This window comes from Dromaius novaehollandiae, chromosome 17 (assembly GCF_036370855.1).
Source record: "Dromaius novaehollandiae isolate bDroNov1 chromosome 17, bDroNov1.hap1, whole genome shotgun sequence".
In the NCBI taxonomy this organism is placed as follows: domain Eukaryota; kingdom Metazoa; phylum Chordata; class Aves; order Casuariiformes; family Dromaiidae; genus Dromaius; species Dromaius novaehollandiae.
In genome coordinates this window covers 15,809,772-15,830,356 of record NC_088114.1, presented here as the reverse complement: position 1 = coordinate 15,830,356, position 20,585 = coordinate 15,809,772, and the positions used below count along the sequence as shown (strand labels likewise).

Genomic DNA, 20,585 nt, shown 5'->3' with positions numbered 1-20,585 from the left:
CCGCAAAAGATGAATCTGCAACCTCGCGGCTGACCTTTAAAAGGGCTATCGACTGCGTGCGAATCCGACTCCCTCAGCGCGCCAGGCTGTAAATCTGCCCCAAACTGTCTGGATTATATAATATAGCCTCAAGCGCTGGATGGGCGTCTTGCGTCCTTTTAATTTAAAGGAACAGTACTCGGGAGTTGGTAACGCAAGAAAAAGGCTCGTTTTGGTCTTGCCAACGTGTTTAATAGGGCACTGGAAGATTTGCGCTCCTCACTGCGATATCCTTTGGGTTAGTAGCAGCTGCTTCCCTGGCACTGGGCTGATCGTCAGATTTTGCTGTGTTCCTCTTTTCTGCCAAGAACCGTTTCCCGTGTGGGCTGTCAGAGGCAGGGGAGGGCTCGGTGTGAATTCTCCCTAGAAAAGCATTTCTCGGGCTCGGAGACATGACTGCGAAGGGTAGTCGGCAGGCGCTGGCAGCAGGCACGCGTGCTTCCCGGCTCCGCGAGGATCTGGGGTAAACCTGCGGGAGACGAGGCTGGCACAGCGAGTGGAGGCGTCGCGCGGAGCGAGCCCGGCATCTCGGCTGCGCAGGGGTGAACGCTGGAGCACGAGTGACTGGTTTCCTCCTCCTCAGCGTCCCCGCTGGCAAAACAGCCGCTTCCACGCTCGTTGGCGGTGCACCGGCGTGCCTGTACCGCGCTAGCCCTCTCCTGGGGTAGAGGGTGCGTTCGACGGCGCCGGGGGCTGAGTTGCTGCTTTCCCCTGATGACCGCAGGCAGGTTGGGTTGCTTTTTTGCAGGACTTTGAGATACCTGCACCGTAAGCTGAAAGTAAGTGGGGTGGCGCTGATTTGGGGGTCCTCCGTTGAGGTAGTCCCGCAGTGGCGCTGGGGAAACCACGCTGGTGCCTACCCCAGCTTTTGGGGATGGATTTTGGTGTATTTTAACGAGGTCACCTGCCCACTCCTGGGAAGGCTGCAAGCACTCTAGCACCGTGCGGCGCAAACCTGTGCTCGTCTCCCTGTGGCTCTTTCCATGAGAGTTCAAGTTATTCCCCCCCGCCTTGTTTTTCTTCTTGGAGCTTTCTCTGCCACAGCGACTTCAGCAGAAGAGCGAGGAAATTACCCAGCTCTAAACCTCTCTTGTCTGCCTCCCTTCCCAGAGACGTGCTGCTAGCTGGAGACCACGATGACGGACTCGAAGTACTTCACCACCACAAAGAAAGGTAACTGCCCCGGTTGCTCTGCTTGTCCTTGCCTTGCTCTCCGTGCTCCCTCCTTCCAGCTGGTGCAGGAGGCTCAGAGGCAGCACAACTCTCTCCTTAAATACAGAGGTGCAAGAAGATGCTAATTAAAAGCATGCAGATGTTGAGGGCTGTCCCTGCCTGCACAGCACGGCGATGCTGGTGTAAGCGCCTGTTGCACGCACTTGCTGGGCACGCGGCGTTGGTTAACAGCCGGCTCCCCGCCCACGCACCCAACTCGGGCGGCCGTGTGGTTAAGGCACCTTGTCACCCAGACTCGCTGGCCGGGGCGTGAACCTAGACAAGCCTTTTAATGACTCCCTGATCCGCTTTAGCGACTCGGGGACGCTGGCTGGGGCAGCTGGCAGCCTGGCTGCAGACGCGGCCCCCTCCTTAGCTTCCCCGGGCAGAGTGATTTGGGGAAGGGAGCCCCGTCCAGGCCCGAAGCTGTTGGCATGGGGAAGGCTGAGACAAAGATGCTCTGGATGTTCAACCTAAGCAGTTTCCAGACCAAGGAATTGAATTAACGTAAATGAGGAAAGACATGTGGTCTCTTGCTCTTCAATCCAGGAGTAATTAATGCCTTTCAGGAGAGGCAGGGATGTTGGTTGAAACAGTGTGGCTTAAATTCGCTAGGATTGCAGCTGCAAGGGTACAACGGAGCGTGTAGCGCTTACCTGGAGCCCTTTCCTGCGCACAGTTACTTGGCTGCTGCTTTCTAGCTTGGCTGATCGGGGGTTTCTGTGCAGCCTGTCCTGCTGGAGTCCCCGCATCCAGGGCCAGCACATGAGGTGGCCAGTTTGGGTTGGATGCCTGAAACACGATGGTTTTCTGGCTGCATTTGCCACCGTTTGGTCAGAGCTCCCGCGTGGCTCCACGAGGACGGACAGCCGATCCCCGTGCTTGGGCTGGGTCTGGAGCACGCTGGTGGCACTGCTCCAGCGAGGAGCTGGGCTGGGAGCTGCTGCCACAAAAGAGGGGAGCTGGGGGTGACCGTTGCTTGCCCTCTTTAGAGGAACCGTTCGCAAAATGCGTCAGCTTTTGTTGCTGCAGGGGCCTGTAGAAATCCAGGCTGTGCCGGGTCGCTGCAGGTAGGGGAGCGAGTCCCAACAGCCACGAGCGGGGCGAGTGGTTTGGTGTCTGCTGCGGTAGTCACCCAAGAGCAGGAGGGTTCAGGTGGGCTGTAGAGCCAAAACTACTCACGAAAGAAACCCTCTGTCCCCTGCCTGGGGCATGGGACGCTCATGCTCGTTGCTCCTGGCGCGTTGCCCCGACGGCCCATCTGGCAGCAGGAACCTTCTGTTGTGATGTCTCCTTGCTGACGAGAAGTTAAATCCTGTCGGAAAAGGTAGGGCACGTCTGTCCTTGCTGCTCTCCGTTGCACAGAGCTCTGCTAGGGTGATGTCCTGGGTCTTGTGGGACTTCTTGGCTGTCTTTCCCTCCCTTTGGAGGACTGGGTGATGCGTCTGCTGCTGAAATCCCTATCTGAAAAGACCTCTGAGGTCCTCATGGGGCTGGAGAGCTGGGAGAAGCCGCAGGGAAGTGTCAGCAAGTTCTCCACTCCCTGCGGGTGCTGGTGTTTCCATTTCTGCAGATAAAAGCTGAGGCCCCCAGTCGCCCTGGTTGTTAGAGGGAAGTTTGTGAAGTTCTGCTTTCTGCCTCCAGCTGCCGTGGCTGCGAGATGGGAGAGCCCTCGTCGGGGGGGCTCCTGGGGTCGGGCTCTGGTGCCACACGCTCGGCAGCGTGTCCTGGGAGCGCAGACCTGCCGCGTCTGCCCAGCTCGCCAGCCCTGCTGGCAGGAGACGCGAGCCCTGGCGGCGTCAGCAGTCTCCCAGCTGGTCGCACCACCTGGCCGTGGCCACCCCGAGGCACCCAGGGTGGCAAGGTGGGAGCTGCGACCAGCACCCAGTGGGCAGGTCACGGCACGGAGCAGCCGCTCCATCCCGTAGCCACCCAGCTGCCCAGAAGCTAACTCTGAACCTCCCTCTTTCCTCCAGGGGAGATATTCGAGCTGAAGGCAGAATTGAACAGCGACAAGAAGGAGAAGAAGAAAGAGGCCGTGAAGAAGGTGATAGCGTCGATGACTGTTGGCAAAGATGTCAGGTGTGTTGTAGAGTTGTCCGTGCCGCGGTTGTGTTGGGAGTGCCCAGGCCAAGCCAAGCTAAGCTGTGCAGATGGGTTAACGCCTTGCCAGGGCGCCGCACCGGACACGTGCTGAGCGAGTAGAGTGCAGCGGCTCGTGTAACGGCAGGTCCTGGCATGCGACGGGCTCTGAAGAGCCAAGCAGCAAAGCTGGACAGGGAGCAGGTGGAAACCCCAGAGCCCCCAGTTTGCAGCTCCTGTTTCGTGGAGGACGGGCCCCTGCTCGTCTGCGTGCCGGCTCTTGGGCCACGACCAAGCGAGCTCCTGGCCACCGCTGTATCTGCTGCTGTGCAACAAAAACACTTTGTGCATAAGCAGCAGCCTGGTGGGTTGGTACTCACCCGGCTCTGGTAGTAATCTGGCTAAAAGAGGATTGGCCCAGCTGCCAGATAAGTTTGTTGGGATTATTGCTGCTTTCTTCGAGTGTTACCTTGCAGTAAAAACAAGCAAAAACCTCTCGGAGCCTTTTTGGCAGAGGATTGATGTCTGTGTCTCAGTGTCAATAATCCTTTTGCAGAGAGTGCAGTCCAAGAGCTTAGGCAGCTTCTTTTTCCTCTTCTCCTTTATTGGTCTGGCCAAGGTGCAGATGGCCCCCTCCCTCCCTCCCTCCCTCCCTCCCTGCACCTGCCCTTCCCCACGCTGCTTCCGATTACACAGAGCATGAGCATTTTGCTTTTAAGGGTGCATTTGAGGGTAGGTGGAGCAAAAACTGTGATCTGGGCCCTGTATTTAGAAAATCGAAGCAGATAAGAGATGTGTCCCATGCCCTGCTCTCAGGGCAGTTATGCACTGCATTGGGATCCCAAAGGGGGAAACTTTGGGCTGGGGTGAGAGCAGAGGCGAGCGCTGGCTGTGCCTGCAGAGAGCCTGTCCTGCAGCTCAGACTTACGGGTCCCCTGGGGCTGACCTGTAAGTAATGGCTGGTTTTGCAGTGGCAAAGAAGCTTCCAGGAAAAGAAAAGAGGCATCTGTCGATGGGGGGTGACTTCTGGGTTAACCCTCTGACTGTGGCTGCTTGTTCTGAGGTGTTTTAACAGTCTAATTGGTCTGTGTTTATCTTCCACTGCAAAATAACTTATCTGGCATCTGCAGCTTTAAAGTTGTCAATTCTCACTCGCTGGGGTCAGGTTTAGACAGGGGAAGACCCCAAACGCTGTACAGGCAGCATTACGGCTCCGCAACTCCCTTCTGGCTTTCCAGAGCATCATCCCTGCTGCAGAGCTCGCCTTGGGAAGTGGGGCTATTTGTTACACTGGGCCCTTAGTATTAAATTTTCTGAGACCATAGCAGATGGTGTGACTGCTCAGCAGTTTGCAGCAGGCGAGATTTAATGTCCACAAAAACATAAGACCATTTTGGTGGGACTGCGTGCAAGAAGAGAACATGCGGAAGGAATATCTCATCTCTTGTGCGCTCTTGCAGCAGTGCAGATGCTGGAAGCTTTTGCACCATCCACTGATGTTAGTGTCGCACCTTCTCCCAAACCACGTGGAAACTCGCACGCAGAGCTGGGATACAGCAGAGCTATGTGGGAATGGTCTGGGAGAACCCAAGTGCTCTCCATTAGGGACTGTTTTGAGTTGATGCAGACCATGAAGAAAAACCCAGTGGTGGGATGGCTTATTTAGCTACATCTATAAAATAACTGCATAGCAGGCTCAGCTTATGGGAGGACCAAGGGCCTCCTGCCTCTAGGAATATGTTGAGCCCCCCCGCAAGGGTGTAGAAGTGGAAGGTGATCGCGTAGGGGGTAGTGTCTCCTTCCCCTGGCTCAGCAGCTTGGCTGTATTCACGGCGACGCTTTGTATTTCAGTGCTCTCTTCCCAGATGTGGTGAACTGCATGCAGACGGACAACCTTGAGCTGAAGAAGCTGGTCTACCTCTACCTAATGAACTATGCCAAGAGCCAGCCAGATATGGCTATCATGGCAGTCAACACATTTGTGAAGGTGAGAGGGAAAGGCCATGTGCCCTAGAGCTGCATGTCTGTAACGGGATCAGGTCAGCCTGCCACGTGCATCATTTCTGAAACCACTCAGCTGCCATCGCCTTCAAGGAGTCAGAGCTGCTCTTCTGGGAGAAAAGGGAGTTGGGGATCCTCCTTCCTTAGGCCTGGAGTCCTCTCATTTCCCCTTCAGAGAACTTAATTCTGAACTGGAGAGGTGTCCTTCATCTGGAGAAATCCTTGCCCTGAGTTTGCCCTCTGTTCTCTGCCTTCCCCTGGGCTTTTGCTGAAGGCCACCGCACTAAACTGCCGCTTACCCAGCTGCAAAGAAGTGAGAGTGGGCAGGTTTCCAAGTCTCCTCCCTCTGTAGTAGGGGCTCCCTTAGCACTAGATAAGAGAACAAGTTTGGCCAGTATTGCAGAATAAAAGCCTTTTCTTGGCAGTAGTACAGTGGTAGCTTCTGTTGCGGGCAGCTCCTGTGAGCCTCCATGGACTAATCTCACCTGAACTTACTCCCTAAAGTCTTCACAGCCAAGAAGGCCCTTGTGATCTTCCTCTAGGAATTAGACACTGAAGAGCATGTTTGTTAGGAGCCAAGATGTGGCCAGATCATTTTGTTAAAGGGAATTTTGACTTTTTAAGAGAAAAAAAAACAATAAACCTTGTAGATCCATTTGCCAGGTCAGGTGGTGGTTTTGCAGCTTGGCACATGAATTTGAATTCTTGGTGTAAGTGATGAAGACATCTGATTCCTGGAGGTGTATTTGGAGTGAGAAATGGTGGTGTTAAAACTCTGTGTGCTCTGGATTTCAGAAGAACAGATCTAACCTCTCTCCTGTGTTGAGGCACTCTTGGACTTCTTGTTCTTGAAGGATGAGTGTTAAAATATCTAGACTTCAGGTACCCAAATAGGAATTTAGGTCCTGAAGCCACCACTGAAGTCTGTGATTCAAGGACTAGTGGCCTTGGATATCTGACCTACCTTTCTAATCCCTGTAGGACTGTGAGGATCCAAACCCTCTGATCCGGGCTCTGGCTGTGCGGACCATGGGCTGCATCCGGGTGGACAAGATAACGGAGTATCTCTGTGAGCCCCTGCGGAAGTGTCTGAAAGACGAGGACCCTTACGTGCGCAAGACGGCAGCCGTCTGTGTGGCAAAGCTCCACGACATCAATGCTCAGCTGGTAGAGGACCAAGGCTTCCTAGATACCCTTAAGGACCTCATCTCGGACTCCAACCCCATGGTAATTGCTTTTTGCCTTCCTTATCCTCTCTTCTCATCCTGATGGCAATAAATGCCCTCCTTCCCTCGTTCATCTCTGCATGCCGCCTCTTTCCCTTGCCTGTCTTTGTTCTTCACTGTCTTTTGGTGCTCAATGGACTGTTTAGTGACGGCTGTTGCTAAGGGCTGCAGGTTGTGTTCCTTGTCCTGTAACTCCCCTCTCCAGCCACTCCTAAATGCTTTTGATCCCTCTGCGGTCTGTTCCTGTTGGCTGTGCTGCGTTAGCCGGAGCAGGGGACAGCAGCGAAGGGAAGCTGATGCCTGGCTCTGATGGCTGGGGATGCTGCGTGTCCTGCTCCCTGCACTGGGGGGCAAAGGGACAAGATAGCAGCAGTCAGCCTGGGGACAGGGATGCTCCTTGGCCTCTCGCTTTGCGAGCGCAGGGAGCCTGGGGCTGCTGGGGGGAAGGCAGTAGGGTGGTGACAGTGGCCTGGGGTCAGGTAGGTGGAACAGCTCCTGAGTCTCTCACAAGTGAGTGGCCGGGAAAAGAGCAACACCCAGGAGAAGCAGCAGGTAATGACAGGAACCTGCTGCTGTCCTCACTCTTCAGAGCGGCCACGGGGACCCCTGTGCTGAGACAGGAGGAGTGAAAGGTTTTTGGTTTTGTTTGTGCAAAGAGTTGAGCATGAGTTGGCAAAGTACAGCCCAGTGGCTGCTGCTCTTGATCACCAGCTTCACGTAGAGCTGCTCTCTAGGAGATGAATCACAGTCATGGGGAGCTGTGTGATGGCTCTGTTATGAAGCTGGAGGAGTTAAAATACTGCTTTAGCTTCCCCCGAGACCCTCCTATGCCTGCTGGGCAGAAACAAACCTGGCTCCTTCCCACCAGCTGGTGCCAAAGTCCAGCAGCACTTCCTGTGCATGCAGGTGTGGACAAGCTTGCCTAGTCTGCAAGTACGGACACCTCCCTCGCGAGCTCACGTCAGTGCTCGGGAGTCCACAACAGAGATTCAAACCCGGGGAGCAGCCGCGTGGTCAGATCTGCAGTAGGTAGCAGCTGGAGGCGATTGCATTTCTTCAGAAATGTTATTCCCCGTCCACCGCTGTTGAAGTGGACAGTGTGTCCCCTGCCTTTGAGCACTGTTATTGTCCCCTGTGATTCCCAGGTGCCCCAACAGGTTTTCCAAGCATGGGACATGTCAGATTGACCTAAAGGTTGTTTTTTATTTGGACTCCTTTGAGCTCTTTATCCCTGGTTGCCTGGAGCTGGTTGGAGCATAACCATGCCATCAGAAATTAGTTTATCCCACTCTTCTGCCTGTGACCAGTCTGTTTCTGTCAGCAGTGGAAAAAATAAGCTTTGGGCAGAGGCTTTTACCCCTGGAGCTGCCCAGCACAACGTCTCTCGGGTTGTGCTTGCTGCGGTGTGGCTGGCATTAGGACTGGGCTCTGCCCGGGTCTCCTGCCTGCTCTTCCCGTTAGGATGCGTGTCCAGCCTCACAGTCTGCGGCGGCTGGGCCTCGTTTTCGGAGTCCTGCAAATCTGTTCGTGTTCTGGAGAACCAGTGGGCTGCTTTTTCCTCTAGGTCTGTGAGGGGATTTTAAAGCCTGCTTTGTGCGGGGTTTCTCTGCCTCCCCCGCCTTTGCCGTTCCTCAGATCTCGTCACGCTGCTGGGCACGCGTAGCAGATGGGCCCGGGAGCCGCAGCGGAGAGCGATGGGTCTCTGCAGAGCAGCTCCGGCGAGGGGGTTCCTTTGCGCCGGGCGCGGGGCCAAGGCTGCCTCCTGGGGAACATGCGCTCCACCTTGGAGACGGTGTGGTGTGGGCGGTGGGACCGCGTGGGCGGTAGTTGCTCATCTCTGCGCAGCATGCTGCTACGGATCAGCTGGTGGGGCAGAAACTGGTGCCCAGATGTCGGCGAGATGAAAGTGTATCCGAGTGGGGTGCTGATATCAAGGATGTGGTGTGTCCGCTAGCACCAGCTTTCCTCCAGGATGTTGAACCGCTCTTTTTTTGTCATGTAACATGTATCCGGTCCCCTCTGGCAGGTAGTGGCCAATGCAGTAGCGGCGCTCTCGGAAATAGCGGAGTCTCACCCAAGCAGTAACCTCCTGGACCTAAACCCCCAGTCCATCAACAAGCTGCTCACAGCCTTGAACGAGTGCACCGAGTGGGGCCAGATCTTCATCCTGGACTGCCTGGCAAACTACATGCCCAAGGATGACCGGGAAGCGCAGAGGTGAGGGAGGCTCTGGATACTATTGAGACTGACGCTTCCAGGACCAGGGCTGGCCGGAGTAGGGTTTGGAAAGGGAAGGGAACAGACAGGTATTTCCTGGAAGGGCCACTTGCTTCCAGCGCCAGGTCCTGACATATCTTTATGCTTCCTTCTAAACTGCTGCTTAACATCTGGCTTTCTGCTCCAGGAGGTGGAATGGCAGGCGTCTGCTGGGCAGCATGCCTGGGGGCAGTAACCCCACGAGCTGGCATAGCCACCTGGGGACTGTTGCAGTCACCTAGGGACTGCTGTCCCCTTGCTGGCACACGGAGCGTGCTTTTCTAGCTGCCTTAAAATGTGATCTTGCAAGGAAGAAAAGGCCAGACGCTAGGGAGCTCCAAAAGAGAATTGCTGGAATTGGGTTTTGGGGAGGCTGGGAAATAACTGTTGTCAGAGGAGATAAGACATCTCTTGGGAAGATATTAGATAGCGGGCACCTGCCCTGCTGTAACCTCTACCAGTGCCTCATTCTTGAGTGGTATTAGCAGCAATATTTTACCTTAAGTAGGAAAACTGGCTTTGATCATCATCTTTCCCTTCATGTCCCCCCCAACGTCTCCAGCATTTGTGAGCGCGTGACGCCTCGGCTGTCCCACGCCAACTCCGCGGTGGTGCTCTCAGCGGTAAAGGTGCTAATGAAGTTCATGGAGATGCTGTCGAAGGACCTGGATTATTATGGCACGCTGCTGAAGAAGCTGGCCCCGCCGCTGGTCACCCTGCTCTCCGCAGAGCCAGAGCTGCAGTACGTGGCTCTGCGCAACATCAACCTCATCGTGCAGAAGAGGTGAGAGCCCTGGTGCAATAGGAGGGGTGGCCCAGCTGTGGCTTTCTCTAAATTTTTCTAGCACGGGCGCTGCTGCCTGTTGCTGCAAACCTTCTGGTGACTATGGCGGTGTCAGGGCTTGGTTGACACAGTCCTTTGTATGGGTTTTATCCCTTCGCTAGTATTAAAACTCGGGGGCTGAGCCTAGAGACTCAGGAGAGGGACTAGGCAGGGAGCAAAGGGTGGAATGGTGAATAGCTGAGACTTTGGTTTCATTGTTACATGTCTAGCGAGGAATTTTGTGAAAAAGGGTTGTTTCTGTGCAGTTGTCCTTTTCAAACGAGCAAGTACTGAAAGGTCCTTTTGTCCCTTTGCTGATCTAAAATTGCCGGTGTCCGGGAGGTGTGTGAAGCCCTACATATGTGCGCAGAACAGACGTAGCCAGCTGGAGAGCCGTGCTCTGCAGCGAAAGCCGCAGTCAGATGATTTGCTGTCCTACCAGTTATCATGGTTGTTGTCTATTAAAAATAGCAGCAACTTCTGGGAGAATTGGAAAGTAATTAGTGTCCCTGTGAGCGGGAACGTGAAAAACAGGCTGGCTCCTTGGAGTTGGACGAAGCCTGTCCCTTTCTGAGCTTGGAGAGAGGATAGTTTGGTGCGAAAGGCCTGGCCTAGCCCTGGGGAATCTGGGTTCACGTCCCCACAGCCCCAAGACATCCCTCATGACCTTGGCAAGACGATCGTCCCCTGTTGTCTTGCATCTGTTCTTTTTTTGCAGCAAGGTTGTGCTCTTTTCCCTGTGCATCAGCAAAGGGGAGCCGAGGGAGCACTTCCTGGGGGAATAATCACAGCATCTCAGATTGCTTGGCATGGAACAAGCCCCAGAAAGCTTTTTGTGCCTACGACCAAGGAGCTTTGTCCTCCTGGCGTGGTGCCGTGGTGCTCCCCTGCGCTGCTCGCTCTTGGGCTCGACTCTTCCCCAGCGCGTGTCCTCTGTCGCGCGCTCAGGCCTCCATCAGCCCAGCTCCAGCGTCTGCCGGGGAACGATGATTCATGCTCGTAGCTGGCTAATGGAGTAATCAGATTGCAGGGACTTTGCTGGCTGCAGGGGTCAGGCATCTGGACCCCCATCCATCTCCTGCGTGCTCAGCGCTGTGCAACCGGCGTGCAGCTTTCTGGAGAGAAGCGTGCACTTTCCGCTCGGCTTTGCCTGCTGATTGTGCCTAGAATAAGACACTGGGTGTGGAAGCAGTGGTCAGGTTTTGCAGACAGTTTTGCCCCAAGAGGAATCATGTGATATTGGTCTCGGTGTCCTGAAAGCTCTGCAGAAATCTGTGGCTTCCGGAGGCTTTTTATTGTTGCTTTCTGCGGTCAAAGTAAAGGAGCTTATGCGTGTCCCTTAATTACTGCTCCTTGTCCTCCAGGCCTGAAATCCTGAAGCACGAGATGAAGGTGTTCTTTGTGAAGTACAACGACCCCATCTACGTCAAACTGGAGAAACTGGACATCATGATCCGCTTGGCTTCCCAGGCCAACATAGCCCAGGTTGGAGATCTGTGTGCTGCACCGGCTGGGCTGGGTGGGCACCACGGAGGGCACGCAGGGTGGACCAGTCCCGGGAAGGCACGGTGTTTCCCTGGTAAAACCTTGGTGCCAGGACTGACAGAAAGACCTGGCTAGTGAGCTCAGTGCCTTCAGCAGGGCCAGCTCTTCTGGATGTGACACTGTCCTGGGCCACGTGGTGTTGGATCCTCCTTGGTAAGGAAGAAGGCAGTGTTGGGTCATGGAGTGCAGGTTGCAGGACAGGTCCTTTCCCGGCAGTGTTTGGGGAGGCAACACAAATGCTGTTTCTGCCTCTCGCCTCCTCACTAGTGCCCAGCTCTGGGAATGACAAGAGCAACCCAGACTTTCCTCCTTGTGTGGCCAGCGCAGAAGTTCACCTTGTTCTTATGTCCTGTTCGCGTGTGCTTCCTCGCTGCTCATCCCCTGCTCAGTGCCATGAGCTCTGTGGCCTCCCAGGCAGGAGATGCAGTGGGCGGTGGCAAGGGAGGGGTCTCTTGGGGGGGGGTTACTCCTGCCCAGTTTATTAAGCAAGATTTGAACCAGTGCTTATAAGTACTGAATTAAATTCTTGATCTGAACATAGTCTGCAGCTTTGCAGAACGTTACAGGGAGCAGCCGTACCACCCAGTCTGCTACGGTCGCTGGCCCGTGGTGCTGTGAGCCAGGCTTTTGGGGAAACATGTTGCTGTGCTCCTTTCGATCCATAGATCCGAGACTTTTCTCGGAGCAGTGCTCTCACTGTCTTGCCTTCGCTGGCAGGTGCTTGCGGAGCTGAAGGAGTACGCCACGGAGGTGGACGTGGACTTTGTAAGGAAGGCGGTTCGAGCCATCGGCCGCTGTGCCATCAAGGTCGAGGTGAGGGATGGGCTGCATCAGCTGGCCTGAAGGGGAGCAGAGTTAGTTGCGGAGCTCGGATTTAGCTTGGGAAAGGTCTGAGCTGGCTGTGGAGAGCAGCAGGCAACCTCTTGCGCGCTGTCCTCGAGTGCTGACTCTACTGCTGATGACAGCTGTGGCTGAGCAAGGCCACCCATCGCGGTCACTCCCCAGCCCGTGCGAATGAGCTGGGGGGCCTGGCTGGGGCCTTCGTGGGCCTGAGGATAAACCACGGTTGTTTCGTGAGGGCTGTTACAGTGCAGATAAGGGATGCAGGGGGGTTTTCTTCCCCTTGCCGTTTGCCACAGGAGCTTTTTTAGGATCCCTGCGTGCACCATGTCCGGTTGCAGACCTAGCTGCTTGCAGCAACCTGGACTGACAAATGTGTGCTTAATGTGTTAATGAAGCAGATTATACAAGTGTCGTGTTCGGACACTGCAGGGGTCCTGGGAAGGAGTTAATCCCTCATCAAAGGGGGTGGTGAGGAGTGGGGGGGGTTGCATCCACTCCGAGGTAATTTGGAGGAAGGGATTATTAAAAACCTTTCTGAAATTGCTGGCTGTGCTTTGCTGTGGCTCTGCGTGGCCAGTGAAAAGATGCGCTTAGAGACAAGGTCAGGTGGGTCTGAGCCAGCTGATTTTACATTGGGTTAATGCAGAGCATCCGAAATTGCATGACAAAAACACCTTAACAACAGCAAGGCAGCCGTTGGAGTGGAGGAGGAGACGGAGGAGACGTGCTAGAGCTAACAGCAGTCTTTGTGACTCCCACCGGGGAGCTGAGCTGGCTCAACTTGCTGCCGCTAGACCAATCCCTCCGGTCTGCAGTGAAGCCAGCGTCTTCCAGCAGGATTTATTGCTGTGGCGTTTTCCTTAGCTCTGCTTTTCCTTTCTGTTAACCCTGAGGAGTGTGGCTGTAAAGATCCCAGCTAAGGCAAGGTTTGGGAGTCTCCGCTTTCAGAAAGTCAGGGAGAGACTGAGCCACCCAGGGCCCTTGGAGCAGTCATGCGTTAAAGACAGTAGAGGATATTATGCCACTCTTAATGGCTTGAAAGATGAGCGGTATGAACAGGCGACTTTCTGCCGATCACGTGCATTGAGCTTGTCTGCCCTTTTTAAGAGATTTGAGACCTAGGACGAGTGCTTAGCTCTGGGTGCCTTTCGGGAGAGGAGGCTGGCGACCTGCAGCAAGCCGAGGCCTGGGCGCGCTGCTGCCTTCCTGCACCCCTGTGTCCGAAACGCATCCTTCGGGAGCGGAGGGCGAGCTACGCTGGGGGTGGCAGAGGCACTTGGAGCGTGCAGGAGGGATGAGGTGACCCAGACGCAGCTCTGAGGAGCAGGAATGGGAGGCTGCACTTGCGCATCCTCCGTTCGGTGTTGCGTTAGGTTTGGGGGAAGTACGGGGGGCATAACGCAGCGAGGAAGGGACGCGGGGAGGGCGGCGGAGGTCTCTGAGGGAGGCACGTACGAGTGCCGCCGTCTGACTGAGTCCCGCCAACAGCAATCGGCTGAGCGCTGCGTCAGCACCCTGCTGGACCTCATCCAGACCAAAGTCAACTACGTGGTGCAGGAGGCCATCGTCGTCATCAAGGACATCTTCCGCAAGTATCCCAACAAGTACGTGGCTCGGGACGCGGGGCGAGCGCTCCCTGTGCTGGACCAGCTGCTCTTTAACCCCTCTGTGTTAACGGGGCCCTAGAGAGGTCCAGCATCTGGGGGGAGGGCTGGGCTGTGGCTCCCTCCTGGTGTGACAGCCCATGTTGGAGCTGCCTGGAGCCCAGAACTGCATCAGGGTGCACCTGTTCCTGGCTGCCCACATCCTCGCAGGGCAGGGAAAGGACACGTGTGAAACCCAAACCCACCTCGCTTCAGTGAAGGTGGGTTTGGGTTTTTTTTTGCCAATCTGAGTTGTGCTAATGAGTTAGTGTGCCTCCAAGCATTAATCTGGGGACAGGAAAGCCTTCCACAGCCTAGACAATGTCCTGAGTCATGATGGCAGACCCAGAACTAGAGACCCGAACAGACAGATGCTGCCGGAGACTTTGAGGCCCCTCACATTGGCATTAACCATCTCTGGCCTAATTCAGTGATCCTGGTGGTAGCGAGTGCAGATGTCAGTGCAAGGACTGTGGAGCTGCCTGAAATGGAGGTAGAATAGTCTCACGTGGCCTCTGGGGGAGAAGCTGACCGGGTTTTTGACTGCAATAGCTCCAAAATCCTCCTGTCTAACGTGTGAGGAGAGGAGGAGGAGAGGGGCGAATTCAGACTGATCCATAACAAATGGGCGACTGTCATGTCCAGGAAGTAACGAACTAATAGCAATAACAATTACTAACAAACAGAATTAGTAACGAACGGGAAGTCTGTGCTAATCTCCAGCGACTCAGGGCTGCTGCAGAGCTGGAGAGAGGATGGAGACCGGATGAGTGGGACCGAGAACTCAATTCTGCAGAGAGGCTGGCAAGCGGGGACGCGTGCCCTGCGTGCTCGGGTGCTTGTGAGGGTTTGGCATGGGCAGCCTCTCCCCGCAGCGCTGGGGAGAGGCGGCTGCCCAGGGCTGGCTGGCCGTAGGATCCCTCACTGAGAGCAGCACACGCGAGCTGGGAGTGCTGGTGCCCTCGGCGATGACCTGGTTCACAGGTTATCAGACGTGTCTTGGAGTTAGAGTGTGGAGTTGGGACTGGGTTTTTTCTGTTTGGTGAACGTGTGTCCTGTTCTTGAAGGTACGAGAGCGTGATTGCCACCCTGTGCGAGAACCTGGACTCCCTGGACGAGCCCGAGGCCCGGGCCGCCATGATCTGGATTGTGGGGGAGTACGCCGAGCGGATCGACAACGCCGACGAGCTCCTGGAGAGCTTCCTGGAGGGGTTCCACGATGAGAGCACCCAGGTACAGCGGGGTTGGGGGGTGCAGCTCCGCAGTCAGTGCTGGAGACAAACCCCTGGAGATGTGGCTCCTCCGGATGAGGGGAGGCCTGATCCATTGGTAGGACTGGCTGGAGGGAGCTGAGCTGTGCTCTGGGTGAATCAGGGGTTTGGTCCTTCAGAGCTCTTCTCATGTCACCTTGGCCAAGACAGTGGCTTAGTCCAAAACGAGGGACTTTCCACCTCTCCTTTGGCCAAGCGATAGTTGAGAATGTGTTTGTGTCCCTGAGGTTTTGTTGAGGAGCGAAACCATGAAAAAGCTTGTGCTAGCGCGATTTGACAAAAGCAATTTGCTCTAGCAGGTTCAGGAAAGTGGTTTCTTGCAGGCTCTCGGACAGCGGTGTCCTGTATTGGTCCTGGGTGTAGACCGTACCCATTTGCCCCATGAAATACCACATTGGTGGTGTCTCAAGCATCTTCCCTTCTTAAAAGTTGGAAGGGATGAACCCGTCACTTGGTCCATTCCTCTTTGCCAGGACAGAAGTAGCCCTTTGGCACTGGAAAATCAAGTCACACTGCTGAAATGAGCTGATACGGAGCTCAGCTTGCACTTCCTGAGCAGGCAGCCTCCACCGGAAGCCACCAACGGTCACAGAACTGGGAGAGGGACGTGTGTCTGTCCGTTTTGCTGGGGCAGCTGAGGCCGGTCATAGCTCAGAGGGAGATTGCTCCAGTCTGTGAGGGACTGGAGCTTGTGCCTGGGGAGAAAGAGTGGAGCTGCACCTCTTCCCTCCATCCTCTCCATCACAGAGGATGCGGGATTGCTGGGTTGTTGGGGACCACTTCTAGGCTGGGTGAAGACACCAGCCTGGGGATGTAGCTTCTGCTGCTACCTCAATTGCTGCCTTTTTGAGGTGGGACAAGTGGCTTCATTGCTTTTCATTTGGAAATTCGGGGGGTGTCACCTATGGAAATTTCTCATAATCTGCTGCATAAAAAACCATGAAATTAGGTCACAGCCAAGTGAACAGAGGAAGGTCTGGAACAACAGAGCCACTGATCCCATCCGTGCTGCCTCAGGTCCAAAGGGACAGTCAGAGGTGAATGATTGCTGCTTGTCTTTCTGTAACTCGGACGATGCTCAGACCTTCACCTTCATGGGACTGCGTAACCTGGTCCCAAGATCTCTCCCGGTGACCTCTCTGTCTGCCTGCCTCTCCGGCAGGCTGGGAGTGCACTCATCGGCTTGAAACAGCCTTCAGACCTGGCTGGGAATCGCCCAAGGTGCTACGAGAGTTGTCACTCCTGCTTAACAGGTCGTTGCATATCAGATCTCTTGAAAGGCCATTGGGATTTTGTCCTGGCAGTGCATACAGGGAAAACTCATGTTTTTCACACCAAAGCCGTGCAAAATGTCTGTCCGTTTCTCCCTAACCTTGCTTTTCTGCCCACAGGTTCAGCTGCAGCTGCTGACAGCGATTGTGAAGCTGTTTCTGAAGAAGCCCACGGAGACGCAGGAGCTGGTGCAGCAGGTGCTGAGCCTGGCTACTCAGGTGTGTAACCCGCTCCTGCTTGCGTGGAGAGCTTCCCACGGGGCTTTGCCGTCACTTCCAAAGCGATGGGAATGTCATGGTAACACAGGGTGCCCGTGACAGGAGGGAAGTGGCAGCATTAGGTGGCTTAATTGTGGAAATGCCGGCAGTTAAACTCGAGTCTGCCGTAGCACAAGGCGTCATCGTGTGCCGTTTTCCCTGCTCACGCCAGCGTACCAATGCGGGTACCAGTGCAGCCTCTGTAGAGCAGAGGTACAACATAGGCCCTAAGTTCCCTCTCTGCATTCCCCCTAATACTCCAGCAAGACTTAGACAGAGACAAGATATTTGTGGCCCCAAGGCACTCAGAATTGCTCCGTGGTAGCTGCAGCTTCCCTTGCCCGCTTGCATCAGCGCTAACCACCGCGCTTCCCGCAGGACTCGGACAACCCGGACCTGCGAGACCGCGGCTACATCTACTGGCGCCTGCTCTCCACCGACCCGGTGGCTGCCAAGGAAGTGGTGCTGGCGGAGAAGCCCCTCATCTCCGAGGAGACGGATCTGATAGAGCCAACGCTGCTGGATGAGCTCATCTGTTACATCGGGACGCTGGCCTCCGTCTACCACAAGCCTCCCAGCGCCTTCGTGGAGGGCAGCCGGGGGGTCGTGCACAAGAGCTTGCCTCCGCGAACGGGCTCGTGAGTGTCTCTGCGTGCTTCCGCCTGTCCCCCTCCTCCCGAGGCTGTCTTTCCACCCTGCGTTGAGTTCGTGTGGGAGCTCAGGCCTTGCTCAGCCAAGAGAGGCTGGTTCTCCTTGCTAGGCCTCTCTGTGATGGCAGGTTAGCAGCGTTACGTATACGCCCATGTGGCTCTGCAGCAGCACAGAGCCTTTTTCCTGCATCAAACTGAGCCATGCTCAATTTTTTTGCTTTTTCCGCAAATGCTCTCCCAGCTCCTGTCACATGGGGCGTCGTGTCTCGATCGCGGTGCCACCTGCGGTGCTCTGGTATTATGGCCTGCCAGAAAGGCTCCTCGCAGGGGGCTCTCCTTTGTGGCTCACTGTCTCCCCAAGGAAAGTCCCCCCCGTAGCAGCAGGGCTGGTACAGGTTAAAGGCCGTCCTTACAAGCCTGACGGAGTGATCTTGGATTTAAGTGGAAGGTGGATCTCAGCAAGAGGGTTTTGAAGTGTTGGGATCGCTGCTGGGACGGGACATCTTTGTGAGCATTCGTTGCAAAGCACGGCTGGGCAAATCACGTCCATCCCATCTCCAGGAGGGCCTGTTGGCTCAGCCAGAGCTTTTCAGCATCGTGCATTTCACCCTCCTCTCCCTTGTCCTTCCCTCTAGGAGCGAGAGCGCGGAGAGCCCCGACACGGCCCCCTCGGGGGTCCAGGCGCCGGAGCAGCCGGCCGTCATCCCCACTCAGGGTGACCTTCTGGGTGACCTGCTGAACCTGGACCTGGGCCCCCCGGTGAGCGGGCCCCCCATGGCCACCTCCTCCGTGCAGATGGGCGCCGTGGACCTCCTCGGAGGTGGCTTGGACAGCCTGGTAGGTCATGGCTCTGCGCGCTCCTGCCCCGGTGCCGTCGCCTGGGCAGGCCTGATCCTGGGTTGTTCTAGTGGCATCATGCCGGGTTTGATGTGGGCTCCCGTACAGCAAGACTGAGGCTGAGATTGGCCTGTCCCCGCAGAGACACCTGCACTAGTCCTTTCCTTTTACGGCTAGTGAAGGGAGAGGTGCTCTGCCACCACAGCTGTCTCATCCTGGAGAGGTGGCTGGAGCAGGGCAGGGATTAGCGCTCCGCAGGGCCTTTTTTCTCAGTCCCGCAAAGGACATCTCTGCTGCTCTGGCGTAAACGCTCCCAGTGACAGCAGTGGGGAGATGCTCCTGTTTCTGGGCTCCCCTCTGAACCCCAATCCGTACAGCTGCCTCAGATTGGGATGTGCTGCAGGACTGGGCTGAGATGTGCCTGCTCCTGGCCCGCAGGGAGGGTTTAATGGAGGTCTCCTGTGCCGGGAGCGCTGGAGCTGGCAGCTTGTCACCCTGGCAATGCGGTGGCAGTGAGACACAGCCCCCGCAGGCACCGCTCCCTGGCCCGAGGGCGCGTCTTGGGTGAGAAGGAGCAGAAACCTGGTCCTCGGCCTGGTCGGCACCGTGCAGGCGTGGAGGTTGGTGTCAGTGATGGTACCGGCTCCCCAAAGGAGCAGAGAGTTTGGAGTCCCTCCAGCTCTCTCAAAAGCCGGCAGAGATCCCCGCAGGGAGGCGATTGCTGCCTCTTGCCACCTCTGCTGGTTCACAACTCCCCCGCGCGCTGCCCTGGCCCTTTGCCGAGCTTGCGGAGCGGGGGCCGGGCTGGTTGTGAGCACGCGAATGAGGGGAGATCCCTGTTCCCAGGCGTGCTGAGACGCCGCTGCGAGCCGCGCTGCATGACCGGTGCGGTCTCGTCCCACCTGCTGCCTCTGGGGACCTGCCTGGCCGTGCCGGCTCCAGAGGAGCAGAGCGGCCGGCGGACGGACAGGCTGGCGGGACCCCTGGACTAACATCTCTTCCCTCCTCCCCTTCTCTTGTCTCCCTGCTTTCTTTCTTCTCTTCTCTCCCGGCTTGCGTCTCTGCATGTGGCCGGCTCTTCTCTCCGCCTTGCCTGCTTCTGCTTGGAGATGGGGGACGAGTCGGAAGGGGTATGGATCAGCCTTTCTTAGCTCTCTCGAGCATCCCCAGCCACGGTGCCCGTGCTGGCCCTCCCTCTGCCCCGTCTCCCCTTGGCTCTCCGAGCCTCCTGCCAGGCGGGGGCCGAGTCCGAAGCAGCGCCTCCGGCCAGCCCGGGGCAGGCACCCTGCGCCCGCAGTGCCCCAGGGACTCCCCTGCTTCCCGCAGGGATAGCCGAGCCCCCAAACCGCTCCCAGCACGCGAGGGCCCAACGGTCCTGGATGCCTCGGGAGAGGCAGAGAGCTGCTGGACGCTACCAGGACCCAGTGACCCCCCTGTGGCTTTTTGGTCCCTGCCTCTCTCTCTCTCTGGCTCTTGGTTTGCGTGCCTGAAGCTTAGCTTGTAAAATGCTGGTAAAAACAGTGTGACCCAGACGCTAAACTGGGAGATCCCCCTGCGATGCAGAGCGGCAGGATCTGCTGGGCGGTCTGGAGCACCCCTAGGGAGCCCGGACCCTTGCTCGCGTGTTTAGAAAGCGCCCTGGGGAGGGCTTTCTCGGGGACCCCTTCCCCTCGGCTCGCAGTGACGTCTCCGTTTCTTGTCTCTTGCAGCTGAGGAGCGATGTGGGAGGCAGCCCTGCCGTGAGTGTGCCCTTCCCCGTCCGTCCCGCTCTGCCTCCTCCTCCTCGCTCGCCTCCCCTCCCCTCCGCAGGGCTCCCGTAACTCGCTCCCTTGTCTCCCGCAGATGGGCGGCGGCGGCGGCTTCGCAGCACCCAGCGCCGCAGCACCCGCGACCCTGGGGGCACCCCTCAGCAGCGGCCTGGGAGACCTCTTCGACCTCACCGGGGGAGTGGGCACGCTGTCGGGATCCTACGTAGCGCCCAAAACGGTGAGCGGGGGGCTGAACCTGAGCTGCCGGCTTTGACCTGCTGCCGAAGGTCAGAGCTGGGGCGTTGAGGAGGGTAGAGAGCCCCAGCTCCCCGCGCGGCAGGGCTTTCCTGGGAGGAGGCGGAAAACGAGCCCGCCGTACCTTGCGTGGCGGGCAAGGGGGATGATCCGCAGGCAGAGAGGACGTCGGAGCGCTGGCTACGCTGGCAGATCTTGCCCAGACCTGGTGTGGTGTGGGGATGCGAGGCAGAGACCATGTGCACGTTTGCCTGCGTGGTACTCAAGCTGTAAACACAGCTAAGAGCAGGAATTTGTGAGGTCAGATCTCTGTTAGCCCTGTTTTTTTGCGGTCCCTGGCTGCAGGCAGCTTCTGGAGGAACAAGGCCCTTCGGGACCACTCTAACTTCCAGAGGCGGCACGAGTGGGAAGGCAGACCTGTACGGCCCCCCTCACCTGCCGTGCCTTCCGGGACCTTGCGCGTGCCTGGAGCGAGAGCTGCCAGTGGGCTCGGGATGTGGCTGCCCAGGCAGCAGGCTTGGTTGGGATGGGAGCGATAGATCCTCCGTTGTCTACCTGTGTCCCATCTGCTCTGCCTGCAGGAGTTGGCATCCTCTTGGTGCTTGCTCTGAAATCCCCGGGTGTC

The 20,585-nt window shown here is 56.8% G+C and overlaps 1 protein-coding gene across 7 annotated transcripts in view; it reads left to right on the top strand.

The window, feature by feature from the left end:
• The window catches only part of AP1B1 (adaptor related protein complex 1 subunit beta 1), a 34,455-nt gene that overhangs the window by 6,942 nt on the left and 6,928 nt on the right, over positions 1–20,585 (top strand). For 5 of the 7 annotated variants that reach the window (XM_064522340.1, XM_064522341.1, XM_064522342.1 and 2 more), the window contains 16 exons: positions 1,150–1,212; positions 3,228–3,333; positions 5,185–5,320; positions 6,316–6,561; positions 8,587–8,777; positions 9,379–9,600; positions 11,004–11,124; positions 11,902–11,997; positions 13,516–13,631; positions 14,738–14,903; positions 16,333–16,431; positions 16,849–17,108; positions 17,756–17,957; positions 19,067–19,087; positions 19,667–19,696; positions 19,800–19,943. In XM_064522340.1, coding sequence (XP_064378410.1) covers positions 1,176–1,212; positions 3,228–3,333; positions 5,185–5,320; positions 6,316–6,561; positions 8,587–8,777; positions 9,379–9,600; positions 11,004–11,124; positions 11,902–11,997; positions 13,516–13,631; positions 14,738–14,903; positions 16,333–16,431; positions 16,849–17,108; positions 17,756–17,957; positions 19,067–19,087; positions 19,667–19,696; positions 19,800–19,943 — 2,193 coding nt within the window. In that variant the 5' untranslated portion in view covers positions 1,150–1,175. The remainder of the gene's footprint in view (positions 1–1,149; positions 1,213–3,227; positions 3,334–5,184; positions 5,321–6,315; positions 6,562–8,586; positions 8,778–9,378; positions 9,601–11,003; positions 11,125–11,901; positions 11,998–13,515; positions 13,632–14,737; positions 14,904–16,332; positions 16,432–16,848; positions 17,109–17,755; positions 17,958–19,066; positions 19,088–19,666; positions 19,697–19,799; positions 19,944–20,585) is intronic. The other 2 variants (XM_064522345.1, XM_064522346.1) reach the window with 2 other exon arrangements.